This window comes from Drosophila gunungcola, assembly GCF_025200985.1.
Source record: "Drosophila gunungcola strain Sukarami chromosome 3L unlocalized genomic scaffold, Dgunungcola_SK_2 000002F, whole genome shotgun sequence".
Taxonomy (NCBI): Eukaryota; Metazoa; Arthropoda; class Insecta; order Diptera; family Drosophilidae; genus Drosophila; species Drosophila gunungcola.
Window position 1 is genome coordinate 7764920 of NW_026453178.1, and position 15156 is coordinate 7780075.

At 39.6% G+C, this 15156-nt stretch overlaps 2 protein-coding genes across 14 annotated transcripts; one reads left to right on the forward strand and one right to left on the reverse strand.

Moving 5' to 3' along the window:
* Positions 1-3047: 3047 nt before the first annotated feature.
* Positions 3048-3904, reverse strand: LOC128257170 (signal recognition particle 9 kDa protein). The gene is made up of 2 exons (XM_052988039.1): positions 3668-3904; positions 3048-3603 (listed from the first exon to the last, which is right to left on the reverse strand). Exons 1-2 carry the CDS (start codon positions 3806-3808, stop codon positions 3511-3513), a joined length of 234 nt encoding a protein of 77 aa, XP_052843999.1. The 5' UTR covers positions 3809-3904; the 3' UTR covers positions 3048-3510.
* A 452-nt stretch (positions 3905-4356) lies between these two features.
* LOC128257133 (JNK-interacting protein 3) lies at positions 4357-15025 on the forward strand. Of its 13 annotated transcripts, none has more exons than XR_008267840.1 (17): positions 4357-5049; positions 6952-6972; positions 7585-7821; positions 7882-8037; positions 8105-8510; positions 8669-8773; positions 8978-9013; positions 9505-9522; positions 10009-10066; positions 10144-10322; positions 10391-10613; positions 10686-12305; positions 12373-12593; positions 12672-12872; positions 12964-13024; positions 13201-13305; positions 13943-15025. XR_008267840.1 is itself a non-coding variant. In XM_052987978.1 (16 exons), the coding sequence occupies exons 1-16, from the start codon at positions 4948-4950 to the stop codon at positions 13944-13946; spliced, it is 3648 nt and encodes a 1215-aa protein (XP_052843938.1). In that variant the 5' UTR covers positions 4357-4947; the 3' UTR covers positions 13947-15025. The 13 variants fall into 13 exon arrangements, 9 of the variants coding, with proteins under 9 accessions (XP_052843938.1, XP_052843934.1, XP_052843939.1 ...); XR_008267839.1 differs by having other exon boundaries at positions 13201-13299; XR_008267841.1 differs by lacking the exon at positions 6952-6972 and having other exon boundaries at positions 13201-13299.
* The last annotated feature ends 131 nt before the right edge of the window (positions 15026-15156 follow it).

The window sequence follows — 15156 nt, forward strand, 5'->3', positions numbered from 1 at the left end:
ATAAAAATATTTTTTGTATTTGTTGTAATACTTTAATTCATTAATTTATTTGCAATTAAAAATGATCAATATAATTCAAAATTAATTAATAACACATATTGTATATTTCGAGAGGAACGGAGCCACTGAAAAAGTATATGAAAATATATGAAAAAAAACATCATTCAAGGAAAATGAAAACTGTTACTATTTCTTAAAATTCACTTTTCAAAATGCAGTAGTAAATTACGCTATAACAATTTAAAAAAAAGCCATATATACTTGTTCATCTGCACTTTGTGTTGGAAAAATAATGCTTTTAATATCTGATTTGTTTTACGAACTAAAAATTTAAAAACATTTATTTACTTTATTTTTTTTTAAATATTTTTAATTTGTATACCTATGATAAATGTAGATTTTTATATTTGCCCCATTTAGTTTTAAGTATAAACTTGAATATATTGACCGCAACTATATGTATCGATAAAGCTTTTCCTCCTGATTTCCACTCATAAAGAAAATACTCAACATGCGCTAGGCTTAGGTTGTGCAAGAAATCGGTGGTCTTAATTTACAACTAATTGTCATATGACCAACTAGTTATGGCAATCAGGCGGACTTAGTTATATGGCCGCGGGTCCGATACCATATAAGACTATATATATATTAAATCAGAGGGATTTCCATGGCAGTCTGACCATGGCGATAGAGTCAACTTTGCGCCGTCTAATTGCATGCTAACTGTACTTAAATATCTTTATAATTGACGCCACAGTGGGTGTCGTAAAAAGCACGTACCGCCCTGGTCCGCGTAATACTAGTAGGTCTGTTTGAGAAGGTCTTACGAATGGAGACACCGAACCCCCAATCAGACCCGCAACCAACCCCACCCCACCTACCACCCCCCGATCAGCCCACATCCAAGCCACCCGCAATAAAAGGTATTTATGTTATTTGTCAAGTTTATCGCACCAGTTTGAGTTTGAGGGTGGGCGGCCAGGAATCGCTGGGGCCTAATTAAAGCATGAGCTTTATCGTCTTGTAAAGATCGAAATTATTGCCACCGTTCCTGCGGCTATGCTCATTTTACGACCCCCATTTTCCAACACCAGTAGCCCCCATTTAATCGTTCATATTTGTTCCAATATATAATATGTGTGTATATATACACACCCAGCGAATATATGAAAGTCTTACAGCTTGCTTGTTGTGTTTTTGTCATTTGATTTGTTGATATTGATAGCTGCATTTTGTTGGGGTCTCTATAAAATTTATTATGTTTTTGTTGGTCAACTCAAGATATTTTAAAAAATGAAAATATTAAGAAACCAAAATTGGTATTGTAAGTTTTTTACATTTAGTAATTTATTAAGTAATTTAAAATAAATTAAATAATACCAAATTAGAATATGTAGCATTAAAAGAACATTTTCTATTTTATTTATATTTTATTTGTAAAATAATTTTTTTTATATTTAATAATGCTTTTCGCTGTCCTTTTAACTTAGCTTCTTCGTTTCGACTATTGACTCAAATAATTTATATATAAATATAAATAATTTTAACATATAACTGACAAATGTTGTTTTAACATATAACTGACAAATTTTTTTTAAATCTTATTACTTATATATTTTATTACGCTAAAGCTAGTTGACTTAACTACAAAAATGTAACCATTTTATATAGCTATTCTGAAATATTCGAATACCCACTTTTTAAAAACCCACTCCCGTATCTCCCATTCGCCCAACTTATTCAAATTAAGACAGGTAGGCCTCTTAAATGTCTTAAAGCGTTGAAGCCGAGCCGCCTAAAGTGATTGTGATTGCAATGCAATGCGCAAGGCAAACAAAGCCAAACAAAAATCGAGTAAAGCAAAACAGAGAGGCCTGTTCGAGAAGCACAAACCGGGCGGGCAAACACAAACATCCGATGGGTCGGGCAGAGGATCCATCGGCAGCTCCATCGCCATCAAACAGAAGCCAAATGAGCTTGTCGTGGAGACTAAGCCACAGCGGCCGGAAACTGACGGTTTCTTCAATCAAATGGCTAGCAAGATTGGCCAGGAGGAGTCCGCTTGAGCTGCAACTGTAGGGCTGGAGGGCTGATCAAAAGGTCCGCTCGAGCGGATCTCTGTGGGTCAAGCAAATGCTTCGACTTAATCTAAAGTGGCTACTGAGTTGCCTACCAGGCAACAGGTAAATCCCACCAACCTCGTCCGAAGTGCATTCTGCATTCTGGACAAACACTTCTGGCTACCGATCGCCACCAACTGTCCCAGTGTCCCCATGTCCAACTGTCCAACTGTCCAAGTGTCCAATCCGGTGGCCAGCGGTTTCATCAATCTATCGCGGCGGGCTGCTGTCAATCTCCTGCGGCAAATAAACTCGAGTGCCTCACATGCAAATAACCAATATTTGCTCTCGGATTATTAAGTGAGCCAGCATCCCATTCCGCTGTCCATTTCCAGTTCCCATCGATGGTCATTCTGTTCCTCCTGCCGCTTTTTAGGTGGCTTGTTAACTGTTTGTTTGGGCTGTTTAATCGCTTTAACTTTAATGGTTAGGCAATTAAGAGTTCTTTGGAAAACCTCTTTGAATGACTTTTTGTTGGAAATTTTAATAAATTCTATTGAAAGGCTATGATTAACTTTAGGTCAAATTCTTATGGCATTAACATATCATTAAATATAATGATTAATTTGAGATATGAGTTCTTTATGAAATTCATTTTGAAACTAAACAAGTTGTAGTGAAAATATATAAAATGACTAAAGAAAATAAAGCCAGCTAATTATTACTTTTAAAAAGGTGCTTAAAATTAATTCATAATTTGAAAAGATACAATAAAAAAAAATTGGTTTTATAAAATTTGAATAATTTCAAATGAGTTTAATAGCATTTTAACAAAATTACAAAATAAATGAACTTATTCCTTCGTTTCATTGTGATTATTTCATACATCATAAAAGCAACAAATAATTCTTTAAATAATACCTTTCAATAATAAGTTTACAAATTTTCGTCAACAATTTTACCGGTTTCAATAAAAACACTGATTGGTTCCTTGTGTTCATTGTGCTCTGCATTATTCCCTTGGTTTATTTCATGCAAATCATTTCATGGAAATGTGTACGACCCATTGACTGTTACAATAAATACAAAATCGTAGGTTTAACTTTATCGGAAAACATTTTGCGCCACCGCCGATGCCTGCAGATGGTATTTCGATCTCTAGATGATGAGGATCCATCCGCAGATAATTCGCAACGTGTACAGAGCCGACATTTATGAAATGTCGTTTAAAAGCAGCTACTCTGGTCACCACATTCGAATTTTAAAAACTGGTCGGTTATTTGGCGCTTACAAACTAAATTCAATTGCGGGTATTGATGGCACACACACACGCGCACAGCTGTCCCAGGGGAACAACAAAAACAGTGGCTGATTTACGTGTGCTGCATTGTTGTTGTTTAAGGGGCAGAAGTGCCGCCGTGGCCAAATCGTATTGTTTGTGTTCGGGGTTTTACTCCTTGGAGGCCATGTGTCCCACCAAATTACTGGTGATCTTCTCAATCTTCTTGAGATCCGGCATGTTCTCCGCTTTGTACTGCACACACTGTGGGATCATAAATACCATAATTGAAAATGTGTTTTTGATGAAAAAGAAAACCATTTCAAACCTTAACGTTGTCGGTCATTTTCAGCAGTATGTGGCCCTTGGAGTGCACGTATTTCATGGTGTATCGGCAGTTTTGGGGATTCGCCATATACATATTCTCGGCGGCAATCTCGAAATCCTCCCAGTTCTTTACAAAAACCATTTTTTAAGTCGAAGAAATGTAAATGCAGGCGAAATTATTGAAAACAACAACAGCAACTGGACGGCGTGACGTTGAAGCAATGTGACCGTGCGAGGGAAAAAATACTATCCTGAACATCGATGACGATAAGTTTTCCGGCTGCTATCGAAAAACATATTGTGAATGGGCCACTACTTTTTTATTTCATTTTCTCAGCAGTTTTCCTATGCAACGTTTAATTTCAACCACAAGCTGATATAGTTTTCAACACTTTCTAGGCACAAAAATCAATAAAATTTGCGGAAATAAAAAAAATCTGTTGATAAACCCAATGATGTGGCAACGCCAAGCGGATTAGCGGTTGTCTAAGCTTTTGCGGTTGGAATATTGTTAATTTAAGCTTTTCCGCAACTGAAATAGCAGTATAAATGTTTTTTGTTTTTTTATAATCATTCTTTATTTTGCAACCGTTAGAAATCGTAAATATTTAGAGTGACGGTATACTAAATATACAGAAATACAGACTCTGCGTGTTGGAGAATGGTATTTTTTTCAGTCCCTTACACAGTCACACTATCACCCACACATTCGTCGCTGCTCTGCAAAGTGTACCAATATTTATTGCTAAAATGCTGTGAAAATCTATAATTTGCTTAAAATTGAATGCTTAATTGCATGCAACTGATGGCCGCATAGGCGTGGGCAGTGAAATCTGCGTGAAATTTCGCTGACAATGCAGCGAAAAACAAACGCGAAAAAAGATGAAATCTAGTCAATCAAATTTTGTGAATGAAGGAAAAGAGAAGAGGCGAGGGGCCAAAGCGAAAAACGCAAATAAAAGTGACACGCAAAAACAAAACAGCTAAAATGCAATTTATTTAAATATACTAGAGATTTGCTCGAAATATATGTAAATACGAGTGACACAAACAAATCATCGAAAAGTCAAGAGTGTGTGTGCGTGTGGGAGTCTCCCTCTCTCTCTCTCTCCCTCCGCTTGTTGTTGTTGTGGTGGGGTTGAAAAGGAATTGCCTGCATAACGTTTAACGCGTGACGTAGCAGTCAAGTGCACCTCCGTCCCCGCCTTCCTTAACCCTTCAGATAAGAGTAACCCCCTTTATAAAGAGAGAGATCTACGATCTATATAAACCCCATTCATCATGATGGACAACGACGACGCCCTGCTCAACAATGGAGGACCACAGTCCGGAGCAGAAACGGTCTATGGAACCGAGGACAACAACATGGTCATGTCGGAGAAGGTAATTTCGATCCACAAAAGCCCTCATTCATCAGCTTTCCACTCTGATTAAACAGAAAAATAACTTGGCTTTGGATAGTATAAGATCAGTTTTTAATATCATGTTTATACTTAATGATTTTTTCAATAATACAATGTTCTTTTATATAAAGGGGTTAATAAATTGGGCACATTTAAAAAAACAAAAACGTTTTTATATAATATGAAATTGTTTTTTTAATCTGGTCAAATTTTAACAAACCATCTTTTAAGACAGCCTCACATAAATGATTTTTCTAGTAATTAAAGCTTTATTACTTTAGCTCCGGTCTTATCTTAAGTGTAAATAGGATTCATTTTTTAAAATATCAAATACCGAGGTCTTATTAATATAAAGGACATTGACTAATGAATACTATAAGTATATACTGATTCTGATTTCTGATTCTCTCTTAAATTCGATAACACTCTTTATGTAGTCTTAATGTTTTCTTAGGGTATGCTCCACAATCAAACACACTCACATGAGTATCGCTAGCACAAACACCAGATAATGGGGCTATAAAAGTGTCCCAAGCGGAAATGCTACAATCACAGAAAAATGCTTTCTTTGCTGGTTTTTTTCTCTCTTCTTTATATACGATTAATTATGTAAAAACGCATCCAACAATTGTTTATTATGCATCAGCTGACGCCTCTGGTCATTGACATTTAAACTGGCGAAAAATATCAACCAAAAATGGGTAGACAGAGAGAGTTAGAAGAAGGAAAAGAGGGTAAAAAGCCGGGGACCAGAAATCAATAAAGTCAGTCAGTCGACCCTTAAATTTTATGACCACCTCACGCAATCTTTTGGAGAAAAAAAATCTAGTAACTAGATTTACTTTGCGCTGCCATAAGCTTTAAATATACAATGTGATCATAAACAAAATTTGGTTTGTTTATAAAAACATAACATAATATTTTCGAATTATGAAATTATAAAATATAAATTATACAATCATTACAGCACAAGCTTTATTATTTTTATTTCTGAACAATTCAAAAAACCACAACTATTGTAAAAATAAAGGTGTAAAAATTTGATAGACAACTTACACGCTTATCGATTTTTATAGCCCTATATTTAATATTGTTAGCAGTGTAACCTCCCCCCGCTCTGCAGTCTAGTTTATTTTTATTTTTCACCCCAATTCCCTGATTGATTTTGCACTTTATCAGCTTCGCCAGCTTTAATCGAGCTATGCAAATTAAAGCAAAAAGGCCTCCCCTGACTTTAACACTCATATATACGTGTGATTTCCTTTCCCTTCCGAATGAGCTCATCAGGTTCCCCTAAATTCTTGGTTCTTGGCGCACATGTTCCGCTGATAAGCTACCTGTTAATTGAGTAATGAGTTTGCAGCAGTTTCAAGGGGGAAGCATTTGCCAGCACACCGAAGAAAACTTGTTTCTTGACCCAACAACAGCAGAAACTATTTATGAAACAAGTCTTGCCCAAAAATGTCTAAATACCTTAGCTTGTTGGCCTTATAAGTGTGCCCAACCTTGGTCTAATGACAAGTTTTTTAGAGAAGGGAAATGCCATGAAACCCTATATAGTATATTAAAAGTTTAACCAAAAACTAACATTTATTTATAGCAATAATATGTTTCTAATGAATGATCTTTATAGAAATATTTTTAACATTCGAAAAGTTGTAATTTTTAATGAGTCAGCTTGTAATATAAACTAAAAAGAAACGGATGGTTTTTTTTATTAATCTTTATAACAGCTAATTGTTTTTAATTGCACAGCATTCACCAATTCATCACGCACTTATTCACATTTTGGGTTTTAGTTCCACATTTTCAGTTAATTTGTTAAAATTTTGTTTTTATGTGTCCTTTACACCTTGTTTTTGTTCTTTTCTTTCTCTTTCAGAACGAGCAGGTTGTCAGCATCGTGAGTTATCCAAATTTTTCGTTTGTGGTCTATTTCATTTCACCCCTATACTCTTTTTGTTGTCATTCACATTCCGATACGTAAATGCACGACATACCTATACTATATACTATAGACGCCTTGCAATTGTTTGTTTTTATTTTAATTCACTGCCAAGAATTTAAAGCCGAGAAGGTGTCACCCTTAACCTTTTTTTGGTTTTGTTATTTGGCGGAAATAATCTCGTTTTTTACCTTTGTTTAATAACCAAATGCATGACTGGGGGTTTGAATTTAAGACCTTTCCGTTCATAAAAACCGCGGCCACAAACCGCAATTATGTTAACTGATTTAATTAAGTCATTAAATGTGAGTTCCTAACTATCTTTACTTCTAACTCTCTTCGTTTGTTTAATTCTGTTTTATGTTTGGTAAATTTACTCTGATTTTCAAGGTGTAACTATGTAATGTATTAGAAAAATTGAACAATTGGTTAAATTAGAATATCTAAATGGTTTTGGCGGGGTTTTTGAAGTTACTTCCTATAATTCTTGTTATCCTACTAACCGATTGCACTTTGTTGTCCCTTGATTTTACTCAAATTAAAGCTCGACTGATGCACATTATCTTGCAGGTCCAACAACTGGCGGGTAGCATTTATCAAGAGTTCGAGCGGATGATCAATCGCTACGATGAGGATGTGGTAAAGAACCTCATGCCGCTGCTGGTGAACGTGCTGGAGTGCCTGGATGCTTCGTATCGCATCAATCAGGAGCAGGATGTGGAGGTGGAGCTGTTGCGCGAGGACAATGAGCAGTTGGTGACACAATACGAGCGGGAAAAGAGCGCCCGCAAACAGTCCGAACAGAAGGTGCACTAAAATTGAAAATACTTTCAAAGCTTAATATTAATGCAACTTGTATTTTAATAGCTATTGGAGGCTGAAGACTTGGCCGAGCAGGAGAACAAGGAGCTGGCCACACGTCTGGAGTCGGTGGAGAGCATTGTGCGAATGCTGGAGCTGAAGCACAAGAACAGTCTGGAGCATGCCAGTCGCTTGGAAGAGCGAGAAGCGGACCTCAAGAAGGTATGTAGTAAAAGTAATGATAATTATAAACTTATTTACCCTTTACATACCTCTTTAACCACCCTAGGAGTACAACAAGCTGCACGAGCGTTACACGGAGCTGTTCAAGAACCATGTGGACTACATGGAACGCACCAAGATGTTGATGGGCTCAACGCACTCCCAAATGAGCACCGCCTCCGATCGCATGGATGTGAGTCGAGCGAGACTTAACCCCGTGGCCCGCAGCTCGGGACCTGTTTCCTATGGTTTCGCCTCGCTGGAGAACTCGGTAATGCTGGACACCGAGACCATATGCAGTGTGGGCAGTCAATCGGATGATTCCGGGCCGCCTTCGCTGCAGAACGAGCTGGACAATCTGGGCGGAACGGTGGAACGCGGCGCTGCCACCGACGCACTGCAGCAGCAACACCAGGCCACATCGCCCCAGAGCCCCGACAGCAGTCCCGTCGTGCCAAATGTGCCCACAAATGGTAGGTGCATGGATTTGATAGATTACATTCCTCTGCTAGCTACTCAACCGCTTACCGTACTAATGTTTCCTCTCTTCTTTTGATTTTTGTGTTAACTCAACTAAACCAAAAAAAAACACCGAAACTCCGAACAACCCCATACAAAATCCCCATCCCAGTTGGTCGTTCGACCACCAAGAAGGAGCAGCGCTCGGATAACAATCTCTACCAAGAGCTGTCCTTTCAGGACAACGAGGAGAGCGAAGAGAATGAGATTGTCACAGGTGAGAAGTCCATGGGGGGAATGTGTTTGTGGGACTACTCTCTATTGCACCCTAAATGTTGCTAATCAAAAGTGCCTGAGTCCAACTCAACCAAGCTGTTCCTAATGCCAATATCCTTCTTTCTCCCCTTTGCTTTGCTTAAACACAACATTGCAACCATCTCGTGGAACTCCACTCTTCTTTGTGTGGCCAAACAACCTTCAGGCAGCTGGGTTCATCCCGGAGAGTATGCGTCCTCAGGTATGTACCACTCAAGCACTCAAGACAATCAGCCACAGCAGCAAGTGCAAAGACAAGTACAAGAAACTCAGCCACAATTACCATATAACTCCTACATATATGGATTCATCTATATAACCTGTAAATACATCAAATATCATGCGAGATTCGACTAAACAGACTAAGAAATAGAGTTTTAAGGATCCTCACGTATTTTGTGTGTATTTTCCTTGTGATATCTGTTGGAAATTATGTGCTCGAAAGTGTGTCAGCCTGCTATCAAGCATTAGCAAACTAGAAAAACTTTTCAAATTCAAATTAGATGCAACAAATAAAATTTTATAACATGACCTCTAATGAAATTTCTCTTTCTTTTATGCCGAATTCTACTTGCCCAAACCAAACCTTTTCGTTTCCTCCTCCACAACAAACAAAAAACAATATTTCTCTTGCAATTACTAAACACAATCCACAATCAACAACTATATTTGCATTGTATTGCTCCTTTGAAGCTAACGACAACTATTTTGGTAAGTCTAAGGTGTGCTACGAACACCCTCATAACTATCGATAAAGTAGCTCCCAACTATTGTGATCGTAGTTGACTTTTCATTACCCGTTTTAGTATCGTAAGTAGTTATCGCCTAAATCGCCCAGTATCGCTCTTAAGTAAATTAATATCTTTATTTTGGTGTTTGCGTTGTTTTAGGCTTATGTTTGGATTTTGCCATATCATTTGGTTTTAGTATCTCCATTTTCTAATTATTTTGGTAGTTTTTAGTTTATTTCTTGATATGGTTTTGGTTTTTTCTTCCTTTTTTTATGAATGCAATATGTGAAGGTTCCCAGCATTTGACATTTTGTCTTTATTTATGTTTCATTTGTAGCAATTATCAGTTAACCCACATCAACACTTGAGTTTCACTTGCATTTTCCTAACGCTTTTACACTTGTTTCGTCGCAAAGAATCACTTAACACATACCCTTTATTAATAAAGCCTTCAATCTCTTTTCAGGCATGGGCAAGGAGGTGGAAAATCTCATCATGGAAAATAATGAGCTGCTGGCCACCAAGTGAGTATCGCTAATCGTGTTCCCAATTGGGAATCAATTAGCAAAATTCAATTATACCCATGCCTCCCTCGTTACAGAAATGCACTCAATATTGTCAAGGACGACTTAATTGTCAAAGTGGATGAGCTCACTGGAGAGGTGGAAATCGTTCGCGAGGAGCTCAATGCCATGCAGCAATCGAGGACCAAGCTGAGGCAGCGCATCAGTGAGCTTGAGGATGAGCTGAAGAAAGCCAAGGAGCAGGTCAAGCAGCAAAGTAAGTAGATGTAGCACTCTGCTATGATTTTCCACAAATAATCATGGGTTCATTCAATCCTCATTTAGACACAGAACAAGAGGAGAACGATGTTCCGCTGGCTCAGCGAAAGAGATTCACTCGAGTGGAAATGGCCATGGTGCTGATGGAGCGTAACGAGTACAAGGAGCGCTTAATGGAGCTGCAGGAGGCAGTGCGTCTCACAGAGATCCTACGCGCCTCACGCACTGTAGATAATTTGGACAGGAAGTCGAAGCAGAGCATTTGGAATTTCTTTAGTAATCTTTTTACGTGAGTAAACCAGAAAAATCCCTTGCAATCTTTTGCATTAATATGCATTAACATGCCCTTCCATATGGACAGCCCCTCCAACCGCCCAACGGAACGCGTTGCGGACGGTCTCGGAGGGGGGCCGATGTTTCGTCACACCGGCGGAGGAAGCCCTGCCCACAGCCACGGATCCCCCAGTCGAGGAAGTGGAGGTGGCGACCATCGCCTGGCCCTAACCAGCGGCCAGCCGCCCGTGCATCCGGCCAGCGCTGGACTGGCCAACGCCCTCATCATGCCGAAGGACTATGCCGAGGAGGGTAGTTCCGAGAGGATTAGTGCACGCAGGAGGGAGCAATATCGCCAGCTACGCGCCCACGTACAAAAAGAGGATGGGCGGCTGCACGCTTACGGCTGGAGTCTGCCGATTAACAAGGCCAGCCAGGAGGCGAATCCGAACCGTCACTCGGGCGGCGTACCCGTTCCGGTCTACTGCAATCCCCTGGCGGTGGCATCGCCGCACATGAAGGTGTTCTGTGCGGCTGGCGTTAATCTGCACGGCGGCTTCACCAAGAACGGCCAATCGCTGATACCTGCCAACTCACCGTATCCTCCGAAGTCCACGCTCAAGATTGCTGAAATCACCAGTCCGACGGCAGATCAGAGCATGGAGGCGTTGGACAGACAGATGGCGCGGGTCAGCCTGGAGACGCTCGAGCCGGAGACGCAACTCAGTTCGTTCGTGTGGATATGCACCAGCACACATGCCGCGAGTACTGTCAGTGTGGTGGATGCCAATCAATCGGCCACCGTTCTGGACGCATTTCCCGTCTGCGCCTCGCATTTGCTCTGCATTGCCTCCGTCCAGGGAGCGATGGAGAGTGACTACGCGCTGCTGGAACAGTCGGAGGTGGTCAAGGCAGGCGAAATGCTACAGCGACCGGGCGAGGGTGCCGAGATGCTGGGCAAGGTGGAGTTTGTACGGGTTAAACCAAAGACGGACGATGAGCAGAACAGCAATGCCAAGCAGCAGCAAGAGGAGGAGGAGGCCAAGGAAGCCACGGAGAAGTCCAACGAGCAGCTGCCGGAGTTGGGTGCCGAGGAGCCTTTGGGCAATGTGGAGGCCATCAAGATACGACAGGCACTGCCAGGAGCTCCGCAGCGTCTATCCACCAATGGCAACCAGCAGCCAGCAAACAACAACAATAATACGTCGAGCGGCAACCTTCTGTTTGCCACCAAATCGCTCAATCCCATACTCGAGACCAAGGATCGCGATGAGCCGGCAATGAGTTCGGTGGGTCCGACGATGTGGCTGGGCGCCCAGGATGGCTGGCTGTATGTGCACAGCAGCGTGGGCAGGTTGCACGAGTGCCTGCATCGGGTTCTCCTGCCGGACGCTGTGCTGGCGATTGTGCATGTGGAGGCGAGGGTCGTTGTGGCGCTGGCCAATGCCCAGCTGGCCGTGTTCCGCCGCCAGACAGACGGCCAATGGGATCTGAATAGCTATCACCTGGTGACGCTCGGTGATCGCAACCATTCGATACGTTGCCTCTGTGTGGCCGGCGAGCGCATTTGGGCGGCGCACCGCAACAAGATCTTCATCGTTGACCCCGTATCGCTCAACATTGTGCACTCGCTGGACGCGCATCCGCGCAAGGAGAGCCAGGTGCGCCAAATGGCGGCCACGGGAGCGGGTGTCTGGGTATCGATCAGGTGGGTATTCCCTCCTTTTCCTCTTTCAAGTCATTAATTATAATTAATAACTTTGTATACATTTCAGGCTGGACTCCACGCTGCGGCTGTACAACACGCACACGTTCGAGCACAAACAGGACGTGGACATTGAGCCGTATGTGTCTAAGATGCTGGGCACTGGCAAGCTGGGCTTTAGCTTCGTCCGCATCACCGCCCTGATGGTGTCCTGCAACAGGCTGTGGATCGGCACCAGCAACGGCGTGATCATTTCGGTGCCACTGGCTGAGGTGCAGCCAAAATCATCATGTGAGTTTGTCTACTTAATTGTAATTGTAATGGGTATGTCTGAATGTACTAATTTTGTGATTTGATTTGATTTCGCAGCCGACCCGCATGGTCAGATGCCGTTGTGCTGCATGGCCAATGCTCAACTCTCCTTCCACGGCCACCGGGATGCGGTGAAGTTCTTCGTTTCGGTGCCCATGCTGCAGCAGCCGAACCTGAACGGCGGACTGACCTTCACCAACAAGCGGCCCGATATGCTGGTCATGTGCGGCGGCGAGGGCTACATCGATTTTCGCATAAGTAAGTGGCCACCGAGTCCGCCGGATTGGACGGATCGGACAGCGAAGCTCTGAGCCGTGTATAACCATTCCATATTCCATCCCATCTGCAGGACATGATAAGTTCGATGCTAGTGATAATGCAGCGCACTTGATAGTTTGGAAAGTCGATACGTAAGCTTTAATTTCGTTTTTGTTTTACTTTTCTTTCGTTTTTTGCTATTTTAATTTTCTTGATTTAGTTGACTGCTTAGTTCTTTCTACTTTCTTATTTACCCTACTGTCTTAATTTGACTTATTTTGTTTGCCCATGTTACGATTTAATTGTGCAATTTCTGCCCTGTCCGTAGAACCTTCAATCTGTAGCAGAATGGGAGCCGAAAAGTGAATTGCAGCATTTGTCTCTGCCGTGACCTGAACCAAACTAAACCGCTAAGACCGCTAAGCAGGTTTACGCAAGTCCCTTTTTTAATTTTATTCATGTTTTTCTTTATTGTTCCTCTATCGGCACCAGTTTTCCCTTCCTCACAGTGCTTTTAGTCGGTCTAAATTCAATTATCACTTTGTACTGCCAAGCACACGACATTGTCTTTTCACACAAACTCATTTATTGGTGTACTGTGTTCCTTGTCCTAAAAACATTACCTGTAATCACAATATCTATGTATCAGGGTTAGAAATTTATTTGAAGGATTTTGTATTCCTCTTTATTACCTTATTTTGCTTTAAACTGATGTATTATATTTATGGGCCCAAATAACTTTATTTAACCAACTCTTTTCTTCAGTTATTAATTTAATTTATTTATTATTTACAAATTTAATAAAACTTGTGTACAAATGACCATACAAAATGGTGCACAATTCACTGAATCGCTTTCAAAATTATTATACTAAATACAAAAGTAAGAAAATCCTGAAACCTAACGACTTCCCAACTGTATTGTGCCCTGTAAAATCTTTGTAAATGTTCAGAACCGAATGATAATCTGTAGTTTCGAATTGAAGCACTAACCCATCCCTCAGATAGGTCGTATTTGTGTACAGGCACCTATAACTAATATATTAATTGTGATTAATTGACATTTTACAGATGATAACGACATGGAGAACAGTATTCAACTGGAACCAAATCAAACTATCGAAAATCGAGGCGATAAGAGTTACTTGATTGTGTGGCATGTTAGTCAACGTTAAAACCGATTATTTGGTTTAAGTGCAAAGATTATTTATAAAAGTTATATGAATACATATATATACATGTATAATCTTATAATACGATACTTGCAGGCTAGCGAAAAGTTTACCTTAAACATTAGTATTTATCTAACCTACCTTAAAAACAACCACGATGACAAAATGGGTTCTATAAAATAATTTAGTTAAACAATTTTCAAATTTTGGCCGCGAGGCATACCCAATTCTTTTTTATTGCTTCAATTAAACCAAAAATAAAACCTGCAAAGTTATATGTCAGTGATAGCCGGCTAAATATTTCATGATATATATATATATATATATATATATATATATATATATATATATATATATATATATATATAAATAATACATAATAAGAGTGTAACAAAATTTAAATTTGTAAATTTTATGCGCTCTGCTGGCAGCAAGTTATGTATTTTGCATAGACACAAAAACACCACATTTATATTTAATTATAAATATATTTAAACATGATAAAGAAAAGTGCGCCTTTTCAAGGGAATTTTTGCGTGATTCTTCGTCCAAATATGTAGTAGAATCTTAATTTCTTGTATCATTATTTTATTTTATTTTAAAACACGATGATGAGCAATTTATGTTTAGTTATTTTGTTAAATAATTTTAAACTTTAGTTGAAAAATTTCAGACCTTAACTTTGATTGTTATTCATTTGTTTGTAAGCCTTTGTTAGTAATAAAACAAAACGGAGTAAAAATTTTTGATTTGTCTCTTAAATCGCAGAGATTTTTAACGGATTTCTGATCGCGCCAGGCAAGTGATATTTATGTTTTATTTCATAACATTAGCATTAAAAACAACAGCTTAGAATATATGCATACGTATTAGCTTTGGCTTGACTTGTGAAATTCAATTACGACAACCAAAAATATACAAAACAAAAATTGCAGCAAAAATAAACTGTAAATAAAGACCGAACCATACATTAAATAGCAAATGCATTGAAGTTTTAATCAGAATAATTTATGTTAATTTCATTCTTTTTTTTGCTATAAACTTTTTTTTTTATTTTTGAAACAGTTTTGCAGCTAAAAAGTTTACTTTTAATAAAACTAAAATAAAATAAAA